The following is a 26,013-nucleotide window of genomic DNA, read 5'->3' as shown; positions in this document are numbered from 1 at the left end:
AATAATTCAGAATGCTAAGCCAATGATTAGTTAGTTTATCAATCATTTTATTAATATTATCTTATCCTTTACCTACAGGCTTGGTTCATGAAAAAGAGATGAGCCTTTACAAGCTTTACTTTGAGAAGGAAAAAATCTTATTCTTTTCAACATATTATCTTGAGGTTATCATTGTCATCGTCATGCTGTTGATTTATTCATTTTATATTTTCATTGAATAATCATGGATAATATAACCTGAATACCTATTAACACTTTCACATAGTGATAAAAGTGAGAACAAAATTTGAACTGAATAGAATAAGAGAGAGAAAGAGAAAAGTTCTGTAAGACTTTTGTATGGTTGTTCCTCTTTATGATATGAAGAACAGTTTTCACAATATGAATGTAGAATTGGCAAATGTATTACATGAGATGGAAAAGAGTGAAAAGATTGGAAAAGCGTTCAAGTGAAAAATAACATGAATACCTTATTTCTATCACCTTCTCACCCTGTAATCATGCAATTGGTGTAGTTCAAAATGGGTATTCCTCAAGGCACTTGAACTTTATACATACAAATATGAATTGTTGCAGGTAAGGTATATGAATAAACACTAGCGAGGTGAATGTATCCAAAATAATAATACTGAATTTTAGGCAAGAATAATGGATTTTTCTTTCTTCCTCTTTTCTCCCACCACAGAATATACATGTACATATATTCAGAGATTTCAAACTAACGGGGAAGGTTAGAATAGTTATTTCTCTTTCTCAAAATGACGAGAGAAAGAGATACAGGGTCATGATTCATGGAAAACAAATAATAATAAATGGATCGAGATTAACTTTGAATATTTTTTTCGAAAAGCAAAAATTTCCGAAACAAAACAAAAGAAAAAGCATAACGGGAAGGTTAGAATAGTTCTCTTTCTCAAAATGACGAGAGAAAGAGATACAGGGTCATGATTCATGGAAAACAAATAATAATAAATGGATCGAGATTAACTTTGAATATTTTTTTCGAAAAGCAAAAATTTCCGAAACAAAACAAAAGAAAAAAGCATTAATGTCGAGTCGACTTTTCCGCTCTCTACCCTAATGATATCTCTCTCTCTCTCTCTCTCTCTCTCTCTCTCTCTCTCTCTCTCTCTCTCTCTCTCTCTCTCTCTCTCTGCTCTCTGCTCTTCTTTTATCACACCTTCGAGATTTGTATTTGGATCGAAACTAAATCAGCTCGAAAATAATATTTATTAATAAGAAATGTTCTAGATACAGATATGCAAGAGGCAAATATTAGAAGAAGAGGAAAAAGTTTTCTTTCCAGTTCGCGATTTTCATAACTAATAATAAGTTCTTGGAAAATTTTTCTAACTTATTGAATTTCGAAATTTTCAAATTTCCATTTTTTCTCTTTCCCTTTTTCATCGGAATATGTAATGATGATATTGTTAGCAGGAAAAAAGATCACAAGCTCAGTAAAAATATAGTTCATGAAAGAAGATAAACCATTCAGTTAAAAAAATAATTCTGTAAATAATGTTTATCGAAAATTCTGACAGAAATTTTTTTCTTCTCTTACAGAACTTTTTTTTCTGTTTTCCAACCGTTTAAACATATAAAGGTGACATTAATGGTTTCCTCATGGAAGATGTTTAAACATTTGTCTTTGTTTGAATTTGGCTCTGAACTTTTTGTTCTTTCTGAATTTGTGAAGAGAAAAAAAAATCTTTTCTCTAATATTCCAAAATTCTATCAGATATGTTCAACCTTTTCCAAAAAGAGCTCATGATAACTGTTATCAAATTGAAATCGAAACAACAAGAGAGAGAGAGAGAAAAAAATTCTATGCTAATTGAATAAGAAAACGAAATCATTAAGATAAATTAGAAATTCGATTCAGTATCTAACTAAATTTTCATCATGAATATTATCAGGGAGCATGTTGTTATTGTAATAATACTAATCATTGAATTTTATTATCATAACATTTATCCAATTGATTCAATTTTCATAGTGTATATATTTGAAATCAGGTTCATCATGAGATTCATTGTTATTTTCATATTATTATTTATTTCACCTTAAACAAAATCAACTGTATTATTTTCATCCAATTGGATGAATGAAGTTGCATGATTGAACATCAAGATGATTATTATCATAATCATGATGCAAGAGAAAAAAAACAATGAATACTAAATGTAAGTAAACATTTTTACAAACCAATGAACTGAACTGATTGAGAAAATATTTTTATTGAATTAGGTGAATCAAAATGGTGAAACAATTATCACAAGCTAATTGATTAGACAAAAAGTCACAAAGTTTCTAATGAGATCAATAAATGAAAAGATCTAGTTAAATCTTGAAATTACACCAGAACTTATAGAACTTACAGAACTTCATTGAAAGTTCATTATGCTTGATGTAAGAATACATGGTAAAATCATTCTTGAAACCAAGAATCGAAAGATGCAAACCTTAGTTTCCTAATGAAAGATTAGTGTCTAGGGAAATTGTTTCCATACAAAAGAATAAGAAAATATCACTTTGGTTCGAAGAAGGTAATGAAAAGTTCAGAAAAAGTTCATGACAGAAACAGAAAGAAAAAGAGATTTTGATTTCATGAAAATTCAGCATATTCTTTACTTTCAATGTGATTTTTTTTTCTTTAGAACTCTAATCTTTGGTTACCATTAATATTATCGAATTCATTTTAAGAGAAAAATTTTCTAGAATATAATCAATAAGGTTTCTCATGCTAATACCATGAAATTTACTCTAAAAGTTTACCAAAAACTCAGTTGGAATTAAGAAAGGCCGCTCAACAATCAGCTGATTCAGATGTAAATTCTGTAACAACATGTAACTATGGTGAATGTTGATTAACCAGTTGAAATAAATGAGGGGAGATCTAAAGTTATCTTGAGATGAAGGAAAGTTGATATTGAATCTTTTTTCTTATTTACAGTAACAAATTCATCATGATGATAATTTTGATGATGTTCATGAAAATCCACGAAAAACCAACATGATGATATATAAATTATCCAGGGTATTGATATTATAGCAACACATTGAGGTTAACGGATGTGGTTAATGGCTGAATACATTTCCATGCATCTGAATTATAAATTCATTTTCAGTTATAAACGAAAGTGAGAGAGAAACAAAAATTTCAGATGATAATATCAACTAACGCAATCAATTTTACCACCGCACCTTATTATTAGATTATTTCAAATTCTAACCATGGTTATCATGTAAGCTCTGAGCATTATTTACGTGCTAACAACGAGGTTATCAATTATACTGTTGTAAAAAGTTATTATTGATATTTATAATAATAATCATCATAATCAAGATCATTTTCTTCAATCATTATAATTCATGAGGTTGCTGAGTATTCAGAAAAATTTTCTCACTCTTGTTTTTTTGCTTACTTTCTCACCGAAAACCGGAAATAGTTTTGATGAGGAAAACAAAAACTTTACCAAAGTCTTATTAGACTTTTGGGTTTCAGATTACAAACAGTATAACACATGATAATGAATCGGATATCATTTTTCCCTCCACGGAAGTGAAAAAGCATGAATCATTTATTTTCACCATTCAGATCTATTTTTTTTTCCATGACTTCATGATGTTATTCAAATGAAAATCTTGTATGACAAATGATTTACCAACCAGAATCATAGAGAAAGAGATTAGCTTCATGTAAACAAGAAGAAAGTTGAACATCAATCATTTGGAATTTGTTGATTTTTATTTGCATCATGAAATGAAATTCTCACTTCTATCAAGTGCAATGTGAATGAAATTTATTTTATTTTATTTTATTTTATTTTATCTTATTCTTATCGAAAATACTTGAAAACAAATTATTAATGTTAATAGTTCACCTTGTTTACAATATAATAGCAATAGAGCCAAAGAATCATCATCTCCATGTTTACATGATTTCAAATTGCCTCTCACTGAATGTTTACCATGTTGACCTGGAAATGGATTAAGAGATTAATAGTTAGATAAGTAAAGATTTTCATTAAGCTTCTTAACTCTTGATCCTGTTTCCATTTTTGGCATCAGAACTTTTTTTCTTCTTCATATAAACCGATTTATCGTTTATATTTAGAATGACATTCTGATAATAATAGAATCAAATGAAATTATTCATCAATATGATCGTTTCAAGCTCTTGACCTTGAACTCGAATATGAGTTTGTTATAGTAAAATGATTTTATCAGATTAATGAGACAAAACTTTCTCATAATTGGTCAACAAGATAATTACATTTTTATTGTGCCAATAAATGAATGGCCTATGCTCTTAATGGGAATTACATGGTGTCTGTACAAAAGAAATCATGTTAATTGCTGAATAATAAGAAGAATTTATTTTCCAGAAAATCTAAATGAAAATTCAGGAAAAGTGTAATTAGCTCAGTGAATATAAAGTTTTTATCACCATGAGAATAAAATGAATATTCATTAATAACTTTTTCTTTGTAATTCTATTGGAAAAATCGACTAATTTTGTATTCTTGAGGTAAATTTTTCTCTCCAATCAGTTGAAATTCAATAAGTATAAACATGGGTGACAGTTTGATCACTATTATCATCCAGTCAAAAGTAACAAAATTTTGTAGTGAAATAAAGTTATCATGGAATTTTGTTCAAAAGTTGATGATGATAATAACGTTTGAAAATGAAAATATCATAACAAGAATCTGTAATAACAATGAACAACAATAATAATACACACACACAATGATAATCATAATGATAATATAATAATAACATGAAATGAGATCAATGTAATAATAATATTACATGATGATGATGAGTAGAAAGTTAGTAAATTGTTATTGAACATTTTTTGTCAGAATATTTATTCTGATAGAGGATGAAAAAAATTCTCTCTTCTCTGTTTTATCTTCTCTCTCTCTCTCTCTCTCATCATAATCATCATGAAAAAGTTTATCACAACAACTCTCACAGGGAAATCAGTTGATTCCTTCAATTTCATCACTGAACTTTCACCATGAGTATTATCATAGAAACTGCTCTTTCCTTTTGTTATTCAATTATGTGTTAACACATAAAACTTATTTACTCAGCATTTTCGACTCACTCATTTTCACCGTGTTATCGTTATCATTCAGATTGCCAGTTCAAAATGGGAAAACTAAATGTTAGGAAGATTCATACTCAAAGATGAAGAAGGAAATTCATCCCATCAGAATGAAATTTTTTTTACTCAATCAGTTTAATAAAATTTTCTCATATTCCAATATAATATTTCTGATATTTTTAGATTTCAAATCATTCAGTTTCCCATCAGGATATCATTTTATTTGTTGTTCATTCTAAACTTGTTACATTAATGTTATCAATAGTTTCTATAAATAATAACCAATGAAAATGAAAATACAATTTGAAATATTCATGATACTATCATGAACTTTTCTTTCTTTATTATATAAATACACTTAGCCAGAAATGATACAAAATTTGAAAAGGATAAAACTTTGATCCAATCTATGAATTGACCACGAAAAAATAATTCCCCTTGAAAAATAATGTTCAATACAATTGATACAATGTATGTACAAAAAAAAATAATAATAAATTAACCCATTCCAGTGACTTTGATTGAACTGTTTTCCTTTTACTAAACTGGTTAATTGTTGGATTGAAATTACAAAAACACTTTCCAAAATAAGGTAAATTAATTTCACTCTGCCCACAACTAATCACAGGTAAATGATATTATACACAGATTCCTATTATCCTTTTTTCTGCTAACTCATCAGGATCATCATCATCATTAACATTATCATCCATCTAATTAATATTCAACACACAAGATTCATGATTGTTGGATGTTTGAACGTACGCGCGGTTGAGTTAATTTGATTTTCAACTTTTGTTGTGACAAAAGTAGCAAGATATGTTGTCATACTGTCACAGCTGATAATTGATGATATTCTGCTCCTCATTTAAATTGTATTTCCAATTCATGTGGTGGACAAAACCACCTCTCAGATTGACTACTACTACTACTACTAATAGTATGTTTCCGTTTGTCACACACACAATCATCTACCGTACATTATTATTATATTGTAAAAAAAGGTGTGTCAACAAATAGATTTACATTGTGTCATGTATGAAAGTATGAATATATTGTCATCATTCAATTCCTCTTCCGTTAACAATGTATCATCATTAGATTATCAATGAAACATTCAAAGTTTGTAACTTTGAATTAGTTGTTACCATTGACTTGGAAAAGATTAACTAAAACCCAACATTGGAAACAAAGAGAGAGTTGAAAGAAACTTGTATAAATGTTTTCCTTTCTCTCTTTATCTCTCCTCTGGTCTAATTTAATCTAATCTAACCCAATCTAACCTAATCAAAGAATTGTAATTCAATTTAATTGTTTTTATTGAATAATAGATAATCATATTTCCCCTCATTAACTTTCCTTTGATAGTATTACAAGTAACATACAAAGTTTTTTTTCTTTCTCTCTCCATTCTTGATTGATTGATGATTGAAATTACATAACCGTAACCATAATCATCATAATGGAGATGATGAAGATCATGGTTATACTGAAATACTTATGGTCTTGATTAAAAATTGTAATTGTACCATCAACATACCGGGTGTAGCTGACAATATATATACAAAGTCTTGTTAAAACTCTTATGAAAAACGCAAGGGAATCAACAAATCATGCAAATTTAATCAACTCAACCAGAATTCATCAACTGAATTTATAATTTACTTCTCATTTCTTTTTTACTTCACCATTTCACTGGTTGCAAGTTCATTAGCTATGGTGTTTTTTTTTGCTTCTTCCAAACTCTAAACTTCATGGAATCCGAAAGTGTTGGAGAAAAAAAAGTTCGGCTTTAGGGTTGAAAATAAAATTTTCTCCATGTAAACTTACATGAAAGATCATCATGATCATCAAGGTTGAATGATACGATCAAAAAAAGCAAAAGAATCATTCTAAATTGTTGAAATTCTGAGGAGTTCATGGTAATGATGATGATGGAGGTTCGAATTATTTTCTCCATCCAATGCCTATGGAAATGAAACAAATCAGCTCATTATTTAGAATTGAATGTTGATCAAGTTCATGGTACATAACTTTTTTGTTATGGAATTGTTTCTGTTTAGACAATACAGTCAAAATCACAATCAGAACCACAAGGTTCAAGATGGATTTTGAATGAATTTAAATTCTCAGGCAAGAAAAAAAAATTTGTCCAATTCAATCCTAATCTAGCTAAGGTGAAAATTCAGTGGTACATGAAACTTTATATATCGCTACTGACGGCTTTTCGTTTCAATAACAATACCAATAGGATAATATTTCAATCATTACAAACATTTTGATTGATCAATCTTTGTAATATCAGCACTTACTTTAACGAATGATAAGAATGAAAAAAATATCAGAAAATATCAACACATGGAAATTGAAAATTCAGTCATTCAGGGTGAGATTTTCACTGTGGTGTATAATGGAAAGGGGACAAAAGAGAGGTGGAGGAAAAAGTGTAATGATAAAGATGAGAAGCTTTAAATATATGACAGTAATAATATGAGAACGATTTTTTCTTGCAACATTTTGTAGATAAGAGTTTTATCTGTGCTTGGCATTTCTAATCAGAATGTTCATAAATCCATGAACAGAAAATAATGAAAATGATATAATGTTACGTTGACTATGCAAAGAATCAGGGAGTGGTAAATGCAGAAGGAGGAGAAAGAAAGAAAGAAATGTGCATAAACCATGTATTCCTTTGCCCCATGAAAGGATACACAAAATAATAATAAAAAGATAGAAAAAAAAACAATAACTAGAATTATCTTTTTCTTATCTAATACTTGAATCATCGAGAATGCCAATAGATGAGAGTCGAACTTTGTTTTTTCGAAATTCTTTTCCCACTTTCTCATGATAATATTTGACATTCTCACTTCTTCAGTTCCTCCATGTATTTGTGTTTATAATAACCGTGATAATGATAACTCCATTTCTGCTTAAATATCTGAAGATAATTGATCTGGTTTAATCACGAAATGAAAATTCAGATTAAATTGCAAATGAGATGATGAATGATTAGCGTAACAGTCATGCAAAAAACAAACATTGATGTGTTTGTATATTAATAGTTGAAAATTAGATATTCAGATGATTATTGTTGAATTATCTGAACATCTTGGATGCGAATATGAAATTTGTGTCATATTCATTGGTTTCCATGTTTATATTATATCATATCAAGAAAAATTTGAATATGAATTATGAGTACTAACATTTTTGGAATGAATTGCATTTTCATTGAAAGAATATCAAAATATCAGAAAAGTTTTCATTCCATTTGAGTGTTTTATCATGATTGAAAATCAGTGAATTATTAATACAACAATTATCTCTAATTACCGAGACTTTCGTTTAGATTAACATGAATCATAATCAATTGTGCTTTTAACTGTTATTTCCTCTAGTCTAGACTCTCAATCCTGGTAAGATTTTAGTCTTCAAGTCTTAGAATTGCTCATGAATTACATGATGAGATCTCATCATCAAATTGAACTCAAGGTGAAATCTTTTTTTTTATAATGAATTTTGTCTAGATTCAGGTAAAAGATAAATACATGAGAAAAACTCTCTAGATTAATAAACTTTACATCTTAAGCAGTTAATCAACTCTGAACTTGAGATAATCCTTCAATGGTTGATAAATTTTCTTACCTTTCAAGTCATGATTATATTCAGGGGGCCAAGAGAGGTGAGAGCTTTCAAAACAATTGCTGAGCCAAACAAATGAATTTGTTTATATCATTGTAATCATCCGGACGATAATTGTATTAACAATAACAAATCACCTTGATTGAACTTAATGAACCGGAGCAATTATTATTATTATCATCATGGTGGAAGAGTAAAAAAATAGTAGCTTAATCACCATGAAATAAACTCAGTCATCGCTAATGATGATAATCAAGAGGATGAAAATTGTTGCAATTTCTTAACTATACCCAATAGATTAACCTGTAAATCTGAATTTAATGTTGAATCGTCGTCGTCTTCATTGGAAACCCAATCGTTAGACTATCGAGATAAACTAATATCAAGGTAGATAAATTGTTTGAATATCTCTCTCTTGGCATGAGTTTAGATTCGGATAATGATGAAGGAGAAGAATAAAATTATCAAAATAATATAAACAAAGTTTATTATCATGATTAATCAATAGAATCTAATTTCCATTAATCAGAAAATTGTGATGATCCAAGAGTTTTAATCAGGGATAAGTTTCAAGTGAAAATTGAGAAGCTCCAGCAATTAGTTTGCTTAAAAGTTAATTTGATATTGTTAAGCTAATTAGTTAGAGTGTAGCAAGAGGGTGAAGATTATGCTTAGTGGATTGAGATTAGTTGGTGCAAGCCAATATACAGGGAGGGAAAAAAAGTAGATCGAGAGGTAAACATTAAAATTCTGAGGGTCGATTTGTTTTTTTCTTCTTCCTGGAATTTGATTCTCGATCGATTCTGAAACTTTTTCCTTCTTCTTTTCCTTCATGATGACATTGAACTCGAAAAGATCATGATCATGGGTTATTTCAGAATCAATAGCCGGTAATCAATTGGAAATTGGATTCATCTTAATAATCAACTGAATTGATTAGAAATTAATCAAAAGAAGGAAAAAAAGATTCAAGGAAAATTCATCAATTCAAAGTTATCGTCATATCATTTGAATCACAAATCAGCGGGAGGAGATTAGGATTCAATTGAAGTAAATAGATTAATCCTGATGATTAATTGTCACCAATGATAATTTTGTTGATATATGGAAATCATTGATTTTGTATTGATATAAAAATATCATGAAATTCATGATGATGAAAAGTTTCCAGTGATTCTAATGTTTATTTTTATACTTTTTCATTTTATGTAAAAATTTAATTTTCAATCAATTCCAAGCAATTAAATCAGTTGAACTCAATCCATCTCTTTATCAACACCATGATTAACGATTTCATGATGAATGAATCAATGAAGATAAATTTATAATGAGTAAGAAAAATATCAAATTAAAGATAACAGATTTTCACACAAAGTTCATCACCATGATTATTCATCTTATAATTAGAAGATAGACTTAAATCATGATCTCAGTTCTTAGATAATAAAGTTAATAGCAAACAATTAACCTTGATTATCGCCATGGAGATGAGCATCTAATTACCTTTCCATTGAATCAGAAAATTCTTGAAGCTTTTATCACTCGTTTTCCTCGCTAATTTTTCATCATGATAATTTTCAATCTGATATCATCATGATGAGACTGACAAGTGATTATATTAATTATACAACAAAATGATTCAATTAAGCCTCGATAATTAATAATTAAAGGTACAGCAATTAAGCTGATTGGCTACCAAGTATAAATTATCAGGATGGGAAAATAAATTTACGTTTCTTCATGAAACTGAGGATCCAACATTTTTATATATCATAATAATTAGACATAAAAGTTTCAAAATATAATAAAAAACTCAGAGTGACTCTGAATTTTGGGTCTAAAGAGACCAGGAAGTGAAAGACAATACAATGATTTGATCTGTAACAAATTATTCTGAATCCATGGTGATGATGATGATGAACCTTCAAGATAATATGATTACATCTTATCAGATGACAAATTAATATCACCACAAATCTGAAAAGGATGAAGCCATACCGAATGTTCAACGATAATAGTAATATGCAAAAAGATTCAGTCGAGAAAAAAAGTAAAATCAAAAGTTGTACTGATTAGAAATGAATTCAATCATGCAAACAGCTCCAGAAATTCAGGATAAAATCAACAGAAGAAAAAAGTTATTCATTCAACACCATGGTGAATAATTGTATTACTATCGGAAACAATATCTGTCACCAACATGTAAAAATACTCAAGGAAAAAAAGATAAAATTATTTATGAAAAAAATTATCAAATTCTGTCAACAAACAAAATCAAAATTTCTGCTATAATTTCATGATAATATTACCATGAGCCAAGATGATGTAATCATCGTTCAGGAAGAAACAAATGTACATCTTAATGATAATAATCCTTAATGTAAACTTGATTACATTGAATATCTTATCATGATTTGTGATTCTATCTCTCTGATTCTCAGAGTGTCATGAACTTTTTATCTCAAAAATCCTCCCACTTGAACCAAAATTGAGACGTTGAAACTTTTTAAAGTGAAGAAAAAAGTTTCATCAAAAGTCTCATGTCATTATGATCACCATGTAATTGTTACACTAGACGTTAAATGATTAGTTTCAATTGAAGATTTTGCTGAGAAAATTTCGATATCAACATGAAGTTGACCAGAAATTGAAAGTAAACTAATTGATTGATGAGTTTTAAAAGCGAAATATAATTAACCATGTTGAGAATACAATGTTATAACTTAAGGATTGGAATGAGAAAAAAATCGCTCTATTAACCTTGATGGGTGAAAACCTTTGAGTCTATGATTAAGTTTCGATGAAAATAATCGATGATGATGAAAAAACATTGATCAGAATCAAGAGTTAATCTGTAATTTTGATCACAAAATTGACCACTTGATTTGTCAGGAAACAAGGTGATGATGATGATGATGATGATGACCTATTGAAAGAGTAGACATACAAGGTATGAGTTAAATCTTTCATCAGTAATTCAGAATTTTCATCATCATTTAACCCACCGACAACATCACCCAATTTGATGTAATCACTCATGAATTGATAGAAACATGGAGTTGATTAGGATAACTCATAATGATCGATGAAGTTCAACTAGAGATAAACATTGAGAAATAAGACGTGGTGATTCACTCAGAACTTCTTATCATCATGATCATCATTATGTTTCTCGCCATCAAACATGATCAAAATCCCAGGAAAAGGGATTGGAAAATGATTAGTTAATAGTTAAAAGGGAAAAAGGAAAAGAGAGAGAAAGAGAAAATGAGAGATTGAGAATGGCGATGACATTCAGATAAACACCTGAACATGGTGAATACATGGTGGTAGAAATGATCAACTGAGAGTGGGGTGGATACGATAAGGAGCCATTTCTTTATCGAGAGTCCCTTCAATCCATCAGTTTGATTGATTTTGAAAGGTATCAGTAATTTGTTTCCATGTTTCTCTTCATCATTTTCATGCTCTTTTCCACTTGTAACTTTACATCATATCCCAGAATTAGTGGTGGAATTCATCATGAATTTAGTTCTAATACGTGATGTTTTTTTCTCTTGAAAGTCTGATAACAATAATCTCCATCTCTCTCTCTCTCTCTCTCTCTCTTCTCTCTCCATTTATCCTCCGGTTATTATCAAGATTACATGATTATTTTAAGAGATCAAGTTAATCAGCTTGATGACAATTGAATTAAAAGGTAATCATTACTATAATAATGATTATAATCATTGAAGGTTTAACTTTAATTGTTGTCCTTTTATCCTTATTAAATTGATACTAAGTTAATTGTGACCATAACTATACTCTCATTCAACTGGTTACTATTCATGACCTAAGTTATAATCCTGAAAATTCATTATTTACCATGAAATGAAATATTCATATTTGTGTGCATAACTTTTTCTGTGTTTTTATATCAATCATTACTAATCTGATGAATTTTTAGTTACATTGTCTTTCAAACTATCCTAATGAATTACTCTCAGTGAGAAAATTAATCAAACATGATAATTATTCATGTGATGATCATTAGAATGACATGAGTTCCAATGAATTAATCAGATAAAAAGATAAAGGTGAGTGGATATGTTTGACTGAGAATTGAAAATCAGCATGAAACTATGTAAACCTTTTTGCCTGAAATCAAGATTACCTCAAATTCAAACATGATTCATGATTATTCAGATAATAAACTTTTACCATCTAATATCATTATGATTATCACCATGAATCCAAGGGAAAGATTTTGATGATAAAAAAAAGTTAAACTCTTGGAATGAAATAAAAAGTGAAAATAAAACAACGTCGACGTATAATTAATATCTAAAAGTCATATAATCACATTTAAAAGTAACACATGAAGTCTATTATTATCATTATCATGCTGTTCAATTCTTGATGAACTTTTTTTTCCATCAAAACTTTTGTTCAATATTATTATTATTATTATTATCCCTCCCTGCAATCTAGATTAATGGGTGACAATTAGCTTATTTAACAATCAAATTAATGGATTAATTTGATGGAGTCACAGAAAGAGTGTAATATATTAGTTGAAAGAAAAATAGAAGCGAATTTTTTTAACTAAAATGATTAAACTTGAGAGAAAACAACACATACAATTAAGGTCAAAGTTTGGATGTGATTCAATGAAATGATGATTAAATATTAGATGAATTTTAGCTAAAATATAATTTACTTACTCCTACTATCTTTAGCATCCTCATCACACTATTCATCTCTCTCTCTCTCTCTCTCTCTCTCTCTCTCTCTCTCTCTCTGTTCATCAAAAACTATCAAAATTAAAAGTACTACATCATTAGATTGTAATTGAGGCTGGAAAGTTTTTGTATTCTCGAAATAAAAAAGAAAAGTCAAAAAGAAACAAACAAATTCGAGGAACAGAAGCAAAACTCAAGTTCTAATGCAATTTTAAAACAGGAGAGAGTAGAACAAAAAAAATGATCTAATCATCAAGAAGAACTTTTATCTTTTTCATTCTCATCATTTTGCTGTGTTTACTTGTAATAGTTTCAGGGAAAGGTATTCAGGATTTCTCATTATCTTCCACCCACTGGCAACCCTATCTCAACACTTTGTGTCATCATCATTATCATCATGATGCATTATCATTATTTGTTATTATCTTAATTGTTTATCAAAATATTACAAACAAGGATAAGGTGAGGTTAAAGTTGGAGGTGGAGAAAATTGTAATAATAAAGTAAATAACAATGTTTACCTGAAGAAAAAGGGAAGAAAAGTTCTAACGATGTTGAAAAAAAGGAGAGAAGAAAATTTTCCTTCCAAATTATATTTCTAATATAATATTAGACAAAAAACTTACACACATTTTCCTTAGAGTGTCTGTATAACCTTAGGTCAAACTGTAGAGGTGAGGAAAAAATTACTCTCCAATAAGATTGGAAATCTCATCAGCTGAAGTTTACTTTTCTTATTTTCCAGCTTCTCTCATATTGTCCCATCCTGATGATGAGTATCAACATATTAGTTTAAAGTCTTTAATAACAATATCATCTCTTAATCATGATTTGTGAGTGAAACAATTTAAAATCAAATTACAAACAATCGTGCAAAAATGTTATTGCTAAAAAAAGAAAGGTGAGAATCTAAAGTTTACAATTGATGAAGGGATTCGATGATGACGGAGGAGGATTATGATGAAAAAGAAGATGAAGAAGACGAAGATGATGATGATTAGGATGATATGAAATCGAGAAACTGTTTATCTATCATGTATTCTGATCATCTTATCCCTCTTTCTCGATTTACTATTGTTTTCCCAATGAGAGAGAGAGAGAGAGAGAAAGTTCTGAACCGTAATCAGCTGACAGATGAAATAAAATCGGTATTTATTGTATCATCTAATGATGATGATGATAATGATGATATTATAAATGTACATTGTGATGTTAAATGATCTGGAAATGAGGTTACAATGATTCAAACCATTTACGGGTCAATATCATGAACAGAATCAGAATCATCCGATTACATTATTGCTACTGATTGTATTTTGGGATGAATTATTATCCATTACTTTTAATCACTATTAACTGAACATACTATTAATTGGACATGAAATTTATCATGTTTGGGTGTGGCTTCTGTGATGATGATATTTTTTTTCATTTTCATTGAGAAAATAAAAAATTTCAATCGGTATAAAAAAGCAGAAAAGTTCATTGAATCTCATTTATGATTCAACTCAATTTTCATTAAATAAATTTAAACCATTCCAAACAATTTATCTCATACCAATAATTTCATGTATTAATTGTTTATTAGCTGATTATTTATCCATCTGATTGAACTTTTTCTCATGACTCACCAATGAGCTAATCATCTTTTACCATGAGGATGAAAAATTATCATGGGAATCTGAGTTTCTGAATTTTACTCACTCAAGTCATTAGGCTTACAATCAGTAATCAAAAGCTCAATACTATTGTAATCATAATGATAATGGTTCTTGGTGAAACTTTGTATCATTTTTATTGTGTCTAAAATCATGATAGATGCATGGGTTAAAACTCAATGTTGGTAGTAAAAAAGTTCTGATCTATTCAGAGAAAAAAATAAACAAAATGAAACTATTACCGTTTTTTTCCCTCGAAGAAAAAGTTTAAAAGTTACTCTTACTCAGTATAATCCAATCACCAGTGGCAGAACTTAATTATTACCATGATACTTGGTAAGAAATAAACATCATCATCATGATTGATCGAACTCTGGAATTCAATTGAAATGAAATTCACTTGAATCATTATAAAAAAAAGGCGGAAGTTTAACTTGAAATAGGAAACTTTGTATTTATAAGTTTCTCAAATCAACTTGAATTCAAACAGTTAATTGTATCCAATTGATAAATTACAATCAACATGATGGTCATTTCGATATTTTTGAGGATACGGACGATAAAAGTCAAGAACTTTTTTTCGTTTGAAAAAAAAAATAAACAGTAAATCCAATCAACTATAGACAGAATGGAAATGAATATAACAATAGCATGTAATGGTAATATTTCATCCAGAAAATGATTCAACTAAGGAATGATAAAATCGTGAAAAACTTTGAGTATTATCTTGAGAGCGGAAAGTGGGTGGAAATGGGAAATAGAAGGTAGAAAAAAGGTCACATGGTCAATTAACAGAATCTTTGACTTCCTTTTCCATGATGATGATGAAGATGAAAAATAGAGGAAAATGTAAAAAGAGATTCATCTTTTTGCTTCTGTTGCTCTTTCCTTCAAATTCAATGTTGGTGTTTTTTTCTGCTGATGATGAGCCATCTCTCTCTCTCTCTCTCTCTCTCTCTCTCTCTCTCTCTCTCTCTTTTTATTTTTTTTTTCATACTGTTGCTGGTGGAAAATATTACAAAAGAAAAGAAAATAAAAGGATGAGAATTGGGAGTGATAAGGATGATGCTTCAATTCTCAAGATTCTCTCTTTAGTTTTTTTTATTCTACGAACTTTTTTTCTTAGTACCAATTGAACCGTGTGAAGGCTCATTAAGCAAATTAAATCGATTCCAGTTGAATAAACTGTTTTAAGGAGTTTGAGTTACAAGAATTTCTGATGCTCAGCATCACTTACCGCCGACAACGACATAATTTTCATCATCATTGTCATCAAACCATCATCACTTTGCATTGAGATAGTTAAAAAAACTGATAATGAACTTTAAGGCTTCAAAGTTTCTTATCAATTTTCATTACGATTGAAACAGTTTCATCATGCTCTTCATGGCTCAATTGTATCGATATGCCGACAACAAAATTGAATCATATTATTGATTAAGTTTCTTTCTCAATAAGTGCAATTGGTCAAACTGAATCAATATTGATAATGAATAAACTTGCCTCTTTCTCTCCCTTCGACTCTTGTACACCGAGTATCAGAATAGCCTCTCAAGAGACATTCAGAATCAAAATAATATTATCCAAAGAATCTTATCTTTATAATAACACTCTCGATTATTTCAAGTTGTTTCTATAAAACCATTGAACAACTTATTGAACAATATAATTAATAAGAACATGGATATCGATAAGTATTGAACGGAAAAGTTTAGAAACTTTTTATTCTCCTCTATTGGAAATCGTTGCAACGGAATTGATTAGATTTTTTTCCCATCGGTTCGATTGTTTTATAAAGTTCTGATTACTTTTTTGATTTGATTGCGGTAGAAACGCAAATATTTACAAATCTTATCATATAATAGGTTATCTGTTATAACTATTATTATTATCAGACGTAGAAATTGATTCTACCTGAGGCTATTTCGGTGCTAATAGTTTGACGAGGAAGCAAATTAAAGTTAAAGAGCCAAAAAACGACAATTCTTTCAGATTGTCTCTTTTTTATCTTATTGAATGAATTTTTTTCTAAGTAATTCATTGAATGAATTAGATAAAGATAATGATCAACGATGAATCAACCTGATAAATTACAATAAAAATCAACTGCACATGATGATAATGAAGATAAACTTGATTGTTATTACAACGATCCTCATGAATTCAGGTTTTATCCATTAAAACTGAGCTCTTTTTTTTACTTTCACAATCATTTTCCGAATTCATTGGGATAATCATGGTGAATCCTGTTTATCTCTTTTTTCACTGTCACCATGTTCATTATGCTGAATAATGATACTGATTGTGACTACAGTTCCAGCTAAAAAGTTGATTATAACTGATGAAACAAACAATCAAATGATTGATTCACTTGGAGCCTCTTATGGTGAAGGAACCAGTTTAAAATTAAAATGTATTGCCTATGGGGGTAAGTTGATTGAACTTTTTTTTCTCACTTCTCCTACGATTCCTGACAAGGTTAACCTAAATCACTATGATTCAAATATAATATCAAATTATATCTTTCAACGATAATCATTTTCCTATGATGATCAGGTTCACTATAAAGATTAAAATTTAACTTCAACCTACCCTGGAATTCATGATAAATTTAACTCATTGTAACACATTCTGGATAATTTCAACTTCTCTTTTTTTATCTGTAAACTTTTCTCATCCTTTTGGAAACTTTTGACTTTTATATTCCAGAGAATTTGAAGAAAAATGGAAAAAAATTTTCATCTTCTTTTTGTTATTATTATTATTATTGTTAAGATCTTGATCTAGATGTTGTTTTTGTTTTCTCATCTTCCCAAATTCAGTATCATGTTTACCTTCATGATCAGAATGCCTTCTTTTTGTTATTCTCATCACACATACAGCAGAAGGAAACACAAAATTGGAGTAAACAATACAGAGGGAAAAAAGTTTTGTACGAAAAATGAGTGATAACCTGAGGGTAAATTAAATTGAGACTTTTTTTCACTAATTCCAAACTTATTGACCTAAATTTACGGCGACTTTCATCACCCATCGGTGCAAATGAGAGTGGAAAGGTGATAAATAACTTACCTGTTGTTTTCTAAATGAATATTGAAAGTCTAACAATTCTTTTGATTGTGAGTATTGAAGTATTCGAGATCTGATGAATATTGGAATTTCTTTATTCATCCACTAGATTTTGATATTGGACTTTATTATGGATTCTTATTTTACTTTTTAAATTGCAAGTTATTCTGCTGATGAATGGTTACTGTATAAGTTGGGATTCTATTTGAAATTTATACAACTTTAAATCGAATTCATAACTTTGTATTTCCAATGAAATGTTGGGTATATTTGGTGATATTATGAAAGCTTTTTTGGTGAGGAAAAGACAATATTTTCATCGTGTCAGTCTTTAAGAAAGAACCAGAATAAGTGGGAGTAAATTTCTGTCATCAATCAGAATATCAGAACGGAAGAAGATGGAAGATAGTGAGAAATAGATTGTAAGTGATAAAGTGAACTGGATCATGTGGAGGGACAAGAAAGATGAGCAAGCAAAAAAAAAAGATCAAGTGAGATGAAAGATAACGAAAAGAGTGGGAACAAACTATCATCATGTTTATATACTTATCATGATGGTGAAGTATTGATCATTTCAATGAGAAAAATTAGAAGAACAGTCAAGACAGAGAGCCAAAAAAAAGTAAGAACAAGGTTTTCATGATAACCGAACCTGAGGAAATTTATAATGTTCAGTTTAAAGCTTGGTATCATTATTATCATGATCAAACAATCAACTGATAATTCTACTATTTTTTCCTCCATGAAATCAAATTTATCAACTACAATTCAATTCAAGTTGAAGAACTATCTTCAAGGTGGTACTTGCAAGTGATTGTAGACAGGAAGGGATGAGAAGCATAGTCTAAAGAAGATTTTCTTTCTGAATTATTCTGATAACTCTGTCAGATAAAATATCAGCTTGAGACTAATCTTAGCTAATACTTGGCTTGATGTATACTTGTCATAGACGAGGAGGTGGAAAGACAAAGAGTGCAGAGAGAGAGAGAGAGAGAGAGAGAGAGAGAGAGAGAGAGAGAGACGGACAAGGATGAGAATAACGGAGAAGGTAAAGATGAAGAAAATGAATTGAATGAGATAAAGAATAGAATAAAAAAAGAATCAAATGAAGAAAAATCTAAGAAATGTTATCATATATATCAAGAAGAAGCAACGAAAGAAAATATATAAAGAATGATTAAGACTTTGAATTCTAACCCACTTTGATTTCCCACTTTCTCCGTTATTTTCATTACTCAATGAAAACTACTCTCTTTATTTTTATTACCAAGAGCAACATGATGATTATGATCTTACAGAATCTTCATCAACATTATCACAACAATAAGACAACAATGATAATACAATAACATCGATATATATTAAAAAGAAAAGTTCTGTACTGAAAAATTTCAAGGATCGAAATAAAAATCATTCCCATGAGTACCGATGATAAAAAAGTAATCTTTTAACGGGTTTAATTCTAAGTCTATTATATAATATCAATTGTTTTCCTCTTGTTTCACAATGAACCCAAATAGGAGTCACAATGATGAAAATTATATCACCTCTAACAATGGAAACAACAATGATATTGATCTTGAATAGATTGTTGTTTGTTCCATGTTATTTTAAAAAGTTCGCAGGGATGAGCAAAGATGATGCTCTTGAACAGGAATCAAAATAAAATGTTTTTTTCAATATATAACTTTCCGATGGACAAGGCTTGATGGCGAATTGAATTTAATGCTCTTTCTTTGCCATTTTCCATTAAGAACTTTCCTTTCCAAGTTTTTTTCCCTCTGGCTCCTTTTCCCATTTTATCTTCTCACCTTTTTCTACTCACTCTTTTTATAACCTCGGTAACATCTTGGTTTGTATTTACTCACCTGATTTCACAATATTTAACATAATAATGATTCCAAGTGATAGTAAACACCGAGCACCATTATTCACTCGTTAGGATGTGCTCAATAGTTGTATATTTTTTCGCCCTCACAAATTCTGTAAAAAGCTCAATCTTACTCTGAATGAGGAAGAAACAATTTTCTTATAACTCATCTTAAGCTTGTTTGTTTTAGAAACAAATTTTCTGGCTATAGTAATAAATGTGTTCTATGGGCCACAATCCGTTTTTTAGATGATATGAGCTGAAACATGCCATGAATGACCTCCTAGTCAGTAAATGAGCCGCTCTGATTGTTGTCACTACTTAATCAACATTTTTGACAGTTCATTGATAGTTTATTTGTTTGATATGTAGCATAATTAAATCGACTAAGAAAAGACAGAGTTCTTTTATAATATTATCTTGATTGTAATGATTAAGAGGATGTGAGGGGGTATTATATGTAGTCAGATGATGAAGTTATAATGATAATGAGAAACAAAATACTTTGAGCTACAGACTTAGGATTATGATGGAGTGTTGTGAAGATAATGTTGATTAGATGATAATAAATGAGCTCGAGCTTGTCTGAACTTTACATCACGAAGTATAAAAAGGAATTTTTCATATTCACATTGTCCTGAACAAGAATCAGACTCATTACCATAATTAAAGAACCAAAAAACATTGCCAGATATAATAACATTAATTTTCTTATAGTTCATATCTAATTTCAATGAAACTTATGCAAATTATATATCAAATTTTTAAAAGAATGACATGCTATAGATAAGTTCAGGTGGCAATCAAAACCACTTTGACAAGGTCTCTTCCGTATTCTAACTTTCTTTCACTCTCTTTCTCTCATTTGTAACAAAAATAGTTCAATGTCACCTTAAAATTTGAATAGTTAATTTGTACTCTTTTACCGAGAGATAACCAATATGGACAATAATAGTAGTAATAAACTGCTGGCTTTGGCACATTCCATGATCCAAAACTCATCAGTTTTGTGTTTTCATTTTAGAATTAATTATACATTTTATTATTCATATAAAATTTTAGCCAAAATATTTTCTTATTCATTAAATGTTTACAAATTCCATTAGAGTCTATTAGCTAAGATTACGAATAAGAAACAAAATAACCACAAGCTGTGGAATCGTTTCCTTGACATTTCAACGATGAATGACTGTAACCATTTGGTGCATTGCGCTCTATAAATATTAGAATCAATCCTTCAGGCTCATGTCCAAATCCATGTTCCATGAATCAAAATACAGGGCGTTTTATTTATCCACTACGGCTATTACACTGAATATCTAAAGAACTAAAAGTCATATGAATGTCAGACTTGAACAGAGGACTGAACAGAATTGGAGCGCTCGATCCTACGATTTTAAAAGTCATTGAGGTCATTTAACGAAGGTAGCGTTCAAAGGTCGTTTTGAGGTCGTATGAAAGAGCGAATCAAAACACCTCAGATTTTATTTTGTAGTGTCTGTTATGAACTGATTAGAAGATAAACATGTTTCAATCTGAAAACACTTTAAGAGCCAAGTTACAAGACCGTGAGGTTAACTGATAACTGATGATGAGACATTAGAAAACTTCTGGAAACATCCAGAAGTTTTCTAATTCTAATTTTAATTTAACTTTAGTTCTTTAGATATTCAGTGTAATAGCCGTAGTGATAAATAAAACGCCCTGTATAAACACGACCATAATTATTGAAACGCACAGCTACCCAACGTGATCTTTCTCCATAATTTTCATCCAAGTTGATTACGTAGGTTTTAGGTTTTGTTGTTAGACGTGGTAAACGATCAATTGGATACACACCAACCAAACAATGCATATTTGTTTTTAACTATTTGAAGGTAGGCTTTTTAACACTAGCCGATGCAGGACGAGACAGACTACGATTTCCATCTACTGATCATGAATTTTTTGTAAAACTATTGAATTCTTTAGGATTAGATCTTATGTAATTGATTTTTTCATATACATGAACCATCTGAAAAGAGAACAAAAAAAGTTATTAAACATTGTAACATAAACGATATTCAATGTGACAGAATAATTTAAAATTGTTAACCAATTCAAATGTTACGAATTTGTTATTTAAATGCTGACATAAAGTTTTATTAAAATCAAACACAGTAAACAACAATAAAGATGACAAAACAATACAATTAAAAGAAAGAACATGAAATTGAAAAATGTGAAAGGGAAATAGAATGAGTTGAGCCATGAGAGTGAGTCCGTATTCTAATTTAATCTTGCCAAGTCGCGTACGTTTTTTGCAGCCAAGAAACCAATTTGAGCATATCTGCTTTCAACAGTTCTCCTCATACGCAGACACCTGATGTTTTCCATCGATAAGCCAATATTTTCGTATTTTGCCTGTTCTTATCCCAGCATATGATGATGAGGTGAAAAATACTAGATTATCAGAGATACCAAATTGATTTTCAATGCTGTAGTCAGTAGTGGGTCTTTTATTCTTATTTCTAGTAAGCTTGAATAGATCCATCTCCATAACAGCATTAGACCCGCTTTTTCCTTTTATTGTCGTTAATATTTGAGCCATACGACTCAACGCTGCATTCTGATGCGGTTTCATCTTCATGCATTCCTGAATTTATCTTGCGTTTTGTTTCTCTTTCTTTTATAATTTTCGGCAAATCGATGACAATTTCTACTTCATCTTGTACATTCGATTTTTTCTTGGTAACTCTTTTCACAGTTTTTTGCTTGGGAGATATGGATGTGATAATGATTGCGTCCTTTTTAATAAATAAGATAATGTGGAATTAAAAATTCACAGCAAATAAATTTTTATGTTCAAATGTAAAGACGTGGAAAGTCAAAAACTAAAACATAACAAAAAATTAAACGAAAAGGGAAAATGAACCATATTAGATTTCTGCGATTAGTTTTTTGGATTATTATCAAGATTAACAACAACTGTTCCTCCTAATATTCTTTCTTTTTTGAATGATTTCTTAAATCTGCAGGAATCTGAGGTAGACCAGACTATTCGTCTTTCGCTTAATCTGTTAAATCTAACGGTTCCATGTCCATTTCGAGCATAGTAAATAGTTTGAAGAGATGATCAAAATCAATTCTGGTGGCTACCAGTTTAACCATCAATTTGATTTGTTCTAATTCGTACCTGTATGGATTTTCTTAGCCTTCAAATTCGCTTTGCGAATGGTAATTGTCCACAGTTTTCTAATCAACCATTTTCTTTAATGATGAAATCAGGTTAAAGACTTGCATTTACATAAAGTTTTAAATGTTAATCAGAAATTCAGAAAATCATCATCAGGTAGGTTATGATTCAATGTGAGCATCTCATCAATTTCAAGTTTTTTGAAAATAATTCTTTTATTATCTTTCAATGCAATTAATAATAGGAATTATAAATATATTAGGCCAGGAATTTGGGCAAGTTGGATTTTCCTGGAAATTACATGGTGATTTGTTGGTGAGACACCCATTTGCAGTAAACTGATGAATGAAAGAATAGAAGAGAAAGAGATTATTACACGAATTATTGCAGATGTTCCACACGTGAGTTCGCTTACGCTTACGCTAAAACACTGATTTAAAGCACTTTATTCATTTTAATTAGGAGAGAAGGGGAAATTTATCCCAGCTGAACTATTCTATTTGTTACATTGTATATTTATACTCATCTTCATCTTCATCTTCATCTTCATCTTTATCTTCATCTTCATCTTTATCTTCATCTTCATCTCCATCTTCATCTTTATTTTTAACTTTGTTTACAACTCTTTACCAGAGACGAGTTGTTGCTATGTCATTTATTTGCCAACAATGCTTATCATGTAATGACCTCAGTTGCCTTGAAACTTTTCATACAAAGTCCCACATTTCCGATATGTATCTGAATGAGGTGATGATGGTACCAAGTTTTATCTTTTTAAACTAATTGATCATCGACATCGTCTTAAAAATCTTCGTAAAATGAAGTTGAATAGCCCTGTATTAGTAGTATTTAGAATTTTGATGAGTTGACACATACAGGGCTATTCAGCTATTTTTACCGATTTTTGTGTCATTTTCTCAGCAACTAAGAGTCAGAGAGACTTGAGAAGTATGAATTTGCGCGATACTTAATTGTTATATCAAAAGATCAAGGTCATTCAGGCCATCGGTAAAATAACACGTTTAAAGGTCATCTGAAGGTAATTCAACAAGTAGTAGTATACAGAGATACTACTTACAAGTTTTTAGGTTTCTATTAGCTTTGCTATGCTCGTTAAGGTAAATTCATTGAATAAAAGATTTTCAACAGTTGTTCAATTAAACTGTAAGAGAAAGAGAAAAACAAAATCAATGCTAGCAGGTGATGAAATGATTGAAATAAATGAATCAAATTGTTTCTTAGATCATCACCAAAAGATGGTCATCATTTGCTTCAGAGGTGTAAACGCACAACGGCAGTTAACAAAGTAACGTGGACAATAAATCCCAGCAAATGATTTAATACCAGTCTCGCTATGAACAGTTACAGGTACTTGATAACAAGACCAGTAAATTTAAAATGAGTGTACTTTTATACTTATAAAACCGAACTAAATTTCGCTATTCGTCATAAATGAGCACAATATTTCAGATCACAAAATCATAGCCAACTTACAGATTAGATTACAGTGTCCCATTAGTAGTTAGTTCAAGTTGCTTAATAATATTGTGTATTATTTATCATTCTGTATTTATAACTTGTGATTTGAGTTAGAGTTCATATCACTAAGTTAATCTGAATTCTGCAATCATTGACAGTGAGCACTCCATTCGACTTCGATTAAATGAACTTGCCAGTTTTTATCGTGAGAGTATAAAAATTGAAAAGAATATTACTCCAGTTCGGGTACGTTTGAAAATGACATCATTAATGCAACTTAAAATAAAGTTAGAATCTGATGAATAAAATTGTTCATGATTAGTGGTTGTTTCAAATCATTTATCATGAAAATGAGTCAGTAGGAAGTGTATTTGTGACCATGTTATAAATGATGCGAAGGGTACTGGACAATAATATTTATTGTAACATCAATGGGCAGTAGTCCAATGGTCAATGATGATTAATTATGTACGCTTTGTAAAATGATTTGTATTGATATTGTTTCTTCTTTTACATTATGATTGCTATTATCATGATGACCATCGCCCATCAAACCGTTAATGATATGGTTATAAATGTTTAGCAAACACTGAACTCGATGGTATTGTTTTAATGGATTAATCTGATATTGATGAATGATAATCGTGATAATAATTACACAGTAATCAGCTTTTTTTCCAATGGTGATTGACCAAAAATAATGTTACATTTGTACTACTTGTAAACAAAGTATTAAATGATCATGATGATTATCATAATAAATGTTAATCATTTTGCCTTTTCATTTATCGCTACAATAAACAAATTATTACTATCAAATCATTTTTGTTACTCCAATCGAAACAGAATCATTGTTGAATTGTAATGATTAGTGTGTAATAATCATAAGGTAATGGTATTGAATTGACTTTTCCATGATGAAAAAGAGTTTGATTAATATGACTTTAGCAAAATTGATGTTTTTATTGATATGGAGAAAGTTCATCAAATTGATGATTGAATTTATTTATCACATGAGAACATGAAATTCATTTTCAATTTTGATTAGTCTCCTAGCCCTTATCTTATACATCTAATTGTCTATCAATTCTTATCACTAGATAATTTTGCAATTTCATATTATCCAAGGTTCTAGACGAATCGCTTCATTGCAAATGTTTAATTTTCATGAACATGATCATATTGCAATTCAGAGGAAATCATATGAAAGGATTCACTTGACTGGTAACATTGACATTGAACTGCATCCGTTGAATATAGTGTACCATGTTTCTAAT

General features: G+C 29.7%; 1 protein-coding gene across 1 annotated transcript in view; it reads left to right on the top strand.

Moving 5' to 3' along the window:
* The window catches only part of LOC128393495 (nephrin-like), a gene marked incomplete at its 5' end in the record, with an annotated part of 44,814 nt that overhangs the window by 3,475 nt on the left and 15,326 nt on the right, over positions 1–26,013 (top strand). Inside the window, one exon of the mRNA XM_053353678.1 lies at positions 17,458–17,571. Within this exon, the coding sequence (XP_053209653.1) occupies positions 17,458–17,571 (114 nt within the window). The remainder of the gene's footprint in view (positions 1–17,457; positions 17,572–26,013) is intronic.

This window comes from Panonychus citri, unplaced genomic scaffold (assembly GCF_014898815.1).
Source record: "Panonychus citri isolate SS breed McGregor unplaced genomic scaffold, ASM1489881v1 Contig00138, whole genome shotgun sequence".
Taxonomy (NCBI): domain Eukaryota; kingdom Metazoa; phylum Arthropoda; class Arachnida; order Trombidiformes; family Tetranychidae; genus Panonychus; species Panonychus citri.
Note: the sequence above shows the minus strand (reverse complement) of the source record. Positions and strands in the feature narration are given on the sequence as shown.